We start from the raw sequence: 3,292 nt of genomic DNA on the forward strand, positions 1-3,292 counted from the left end.
TTAATGCGTAACGCTGACGACAGAGCTGCGTCTGAGGGGTAGTTCACGTGGAAGAATTTCAGACACAGCAGCACATCATCCCATCCTTCAAGGGCACCTTCTCCCAGGAGAAGAGTCCCGGATTTTAGCACCATTTACATTCCAAGTAACTTGCAGGATTGCAGCAGGAGTTTATTTAGTGCTTAGCTTGTCTCCAGTTATGGGACAAGACTGCAGCTGCTTTATGCTTAATAAAAACTTCATCTATAAGCTTAGGCTTCAGACTCTAGCTACCAAAATGCTTTAATTTTACATAAAGTGTTGTAACCTGCTGCTATCTGCCTAAGCAAACCTTTTTTTTGATRCGCCAAGAGTAGGATCTCTCTCCTTGAATTTCAGAGATGCAGGGACCGGCACCTTCCTTCTGGAGTCAAGGTACAGAGCCAGAACAGTAGATGTCCTAGCGTGCCCCCCCCCACTAGCCACTCGTGATATAACTCGGCTAGGAAAACAAGCCACCTTCTGGCTGCATTTCTTCATTCTGCATTAGCGTCCCTAGGTGAGAGGGACACGTTGCAGCACCTGCCGCCCCCCCGTACACCGCCTGCCCCATGGACCCTGTGCACAGCGCTGACCCTGCCGGGAGCCTGGCACCCTCGGGGCGGGCAAGAGCACCAACAGGGCAGAGCTCCCCTCCCTCCTTATGCTGCATAAAGCTCCGCTTCTCATTACCTCAACGTAAATGCCAAGTAAAAGTCACAGTAGTGCAAACCTGCAGCAAAAGTGAGTTTGGGTCTGGGTAATCAGTTTAGTGACTATTGGCTACTTGATCTGCTCTTATGCCCCAGCTTGCTTACAGCGATAACACAGTAAGCCAAGTATTTCACCCCAAGGGCTAGAGGCATTTAGGGTTGCAAAGGGAATTAAGGAGAGGTTCCCCCCACACACACAAAAAATAACAACAACAACCACCAGCCTTGGCACGAACTTTCACATACATTGGAGAACTGTTATTAACAGGTTAGTTTTTAGACTTAACCTTTGAAGTGTTAAAAGTAAACAAGCAGCAAGGAAGCTCTTCCTAGAAGAGGATTATTTTAAATCCACAGTAGCCCCATGCCCAAGCCACAGCTGGTGTAAACTGCTCCAACTCCACGGCTGTCACTGGAGCCAGATCCACCCATGCAGCTGAGAATCTGCCCTTGACTCTTTGCCATGGCATGTAATAACACGGGGACGAAGCCGGCCAAGTCACAGCCTCCCAGATTAAAGGAGAGCTCAGCTCAGAAACAAAAGCTAGTTTCTAGTCAAGTATATTGTCTTCAAACCCATTTCTCCATCTAGCTCAGTCAGGTCACTGGTTAACTGCAGTGCCTGAGGTCAGCAAGCTCAGAGTCAGAAATTCAGACTTCTTACAGTTCATCTAGGAAAGCCTAAGTGAGTTTTGAGACAGTAAAAGGCAAGATTTTGAAAGATAATCCAGCTCTCAATAGAAATATCATAATTTATTCTGTTTGTATAAAAAGTTATAATCATGTAACAAAACTATGTCTTCAAAAGAAGAAATATATTATTTCACATCATAAATAAAACATACAACCCTTGGCAACTCAAAAAAGCACTCGCCTGGTGCTTTCACGTCAGTGCTTGGGAAACAAGGAGTTGACGGATATATACAGGATTACAGTACCAAAAAAATACTGAGGTATTTTGTTTCTCTAGAAATGAAACTTTAGGTTTGTGAAGGCAAAAAAACAACACATTAATGTAAAAATAAATAAATAGTAGGACTGTCATATTATAGGGGACAGCATCAGTGTTGCTTGAAGTGTCCAGGAATGGGAATACTGGTGCATATGCTACTAGACAGGGAGCAGGCTTAAAACAGACAGGAGACAAGGAGGAACAGCTCAGGAAAAGACAACTATGTTCTTTGATCTCTACGTAGACATCCAGATATTGACTTAAAACGTCAGCAAAAAAAAGTAACACCTAATTCTCTGGAGTCGGGTGAGCTCCTCTCTGCTTATGACAGTGCTCTGGGATGGATGGATCCCACAAAATGCAAGTGACTGATGACACTGTCCCCATAGTTATTGCACTTCTGAGACAACAAAAGTCTGAGTTTTGACCATGTTTTCACCTGCTTTTCAGCAGCTTGGKGAAGTGGTAATGGGGCTCTGAAGATAGCTTAAAGCACTGGACGATGTGTGAACAGGGATGGAGACTGGAAAGTTGAAGACTGTTGTGGTTGATGCTCCTCTGTCCAATACAGCAGACATAGCAGGGCTGCCAGCTTCTGCTGAGCAGTTTGGGGCAAGGACCTGGGACTCGAACTGAAGCAGCTGTCCCATGAAGCTGAAATTTGGGGAGATGATGCTTCTTCTCTGCTTCACAAACTCAAAGGCTTCATCCAGTTTGACTCTGTTGGTCCTCATGAGATAAGCAAGGCAGATGGTTGCTGACCGGGAAATGCCAGCCTGACAGTGCACAAAAACCCTTCCACCATCATTTTTAACAGAGTCTGAAAAAATTAAAAACACACAGTTAGCAAACTAGTCCCACTGCTTCCAAAAGGTGGGGAAGCGCAGGGTGCTGCTTTTCATTTCTTTAATCCATCCCTTCCTTAGCCTAATAGGTGCTCACGGGGCTTCGGAGACAAAGGGAGCCTTTGTCCTGAGGCAAACGGCAGCCTAGCTAGGCAGTCTAGCTGTTTTCTTTCTAGGCTCCAGTTTCGATTATACTAATAGCTCCTCTGGGTCACTTTACAGCTCTTGCAAGATTACTTTAAGACTTATCYGCTTAGATTTGCTAGCTCTTTTCTGCAATACCTATGCCTCTTGATTCAGTACTCCAAACAGCTTTTTCAAGCCAGGATTATTCCACCCTTGGTGGAATAAAATTAATGGGAATGGTTCCCCAAGTATATTTCCCCTATGGAATGAAATTSCCCAGTTTAAGATGTAGCCTCGGCCAGGGAACAGCAAGGGAAGGAAGGGGAAAGGGGGGAGTGTTGAGATCGCTTCCCAACAATTGAGGTACAGCCTGATTTTCTCCCCCAGGGATAACGTAAAGAGCTCATTTACCTATGAAATCAATSGCCTCATTAAACCAGGAGCTGATATCTGCCTTGTGGTTGTCCTCCACCGGGATGCTTTTGTACTGGTAGTGCCCTTCGAAGTGGTTGGGGCAGTTGGCGGAGACGTTGATCAGCGCCGTGATCCCCAGAGCGTCCAGCATGTCCTTGCGGGAGGCATGGTACGCGCTGCCCAGGTAGAGGAACGGCAGGATCTCCACGGGCCCGCCCTGGAAG

The 3,292-nt window shown here is 46.1% G+C and overlaps 1 protein-coding gene across 1 annotated transcript in view; it reads right to left on the minus strand.

Annotated features, from left to right (window-relative positions):
* Window positions 1-1,465: 1,465 nt before the first annotated feature.
* The window catches only part of DUSP1 (dual specificity phosphatase 1), a 2,698-nt gene continuing 871 nt past the window's right edge, over window positions 1,466-3,292 (minus strand). Inside the window, exons 2-3 of the mRNA XM_026063220.1 lie at window positions 3,066-3,292; window positions 1,466-2,503 (exon numbers count right to left, since the gene is read on the minus strand). The exon at window positions 3,066-3,292 is cut by the window's right edge and continues 6 nt beyond it. Coding sequence (XP_025919005.1) covers window positions 2,130-2,503; window positions 3,066-3,292 — 601 coding nt within the window. The 3' untranslated portion in view covers window positions 1,466-2,129. The remainder of the gene's footprint in view (window positions 2,504-3,065) is intronic.

The sequence above is a fragment of the Apteryx rowi genome, unplaced genomic scaffold (genome assembly GCF_003343035.1).
Source record: "Apteryx rowi isolate R43461 unplaced genomic scaffold, aptRow1 scaffold_2, whole genome shotgun sequence".
Classification (NCBI taxonomy): Eukaryota; Metazoa; Chordata; class Aves; order Apterygiformes; family Apterygidae; genus Apteryx; species Apteryx rowi.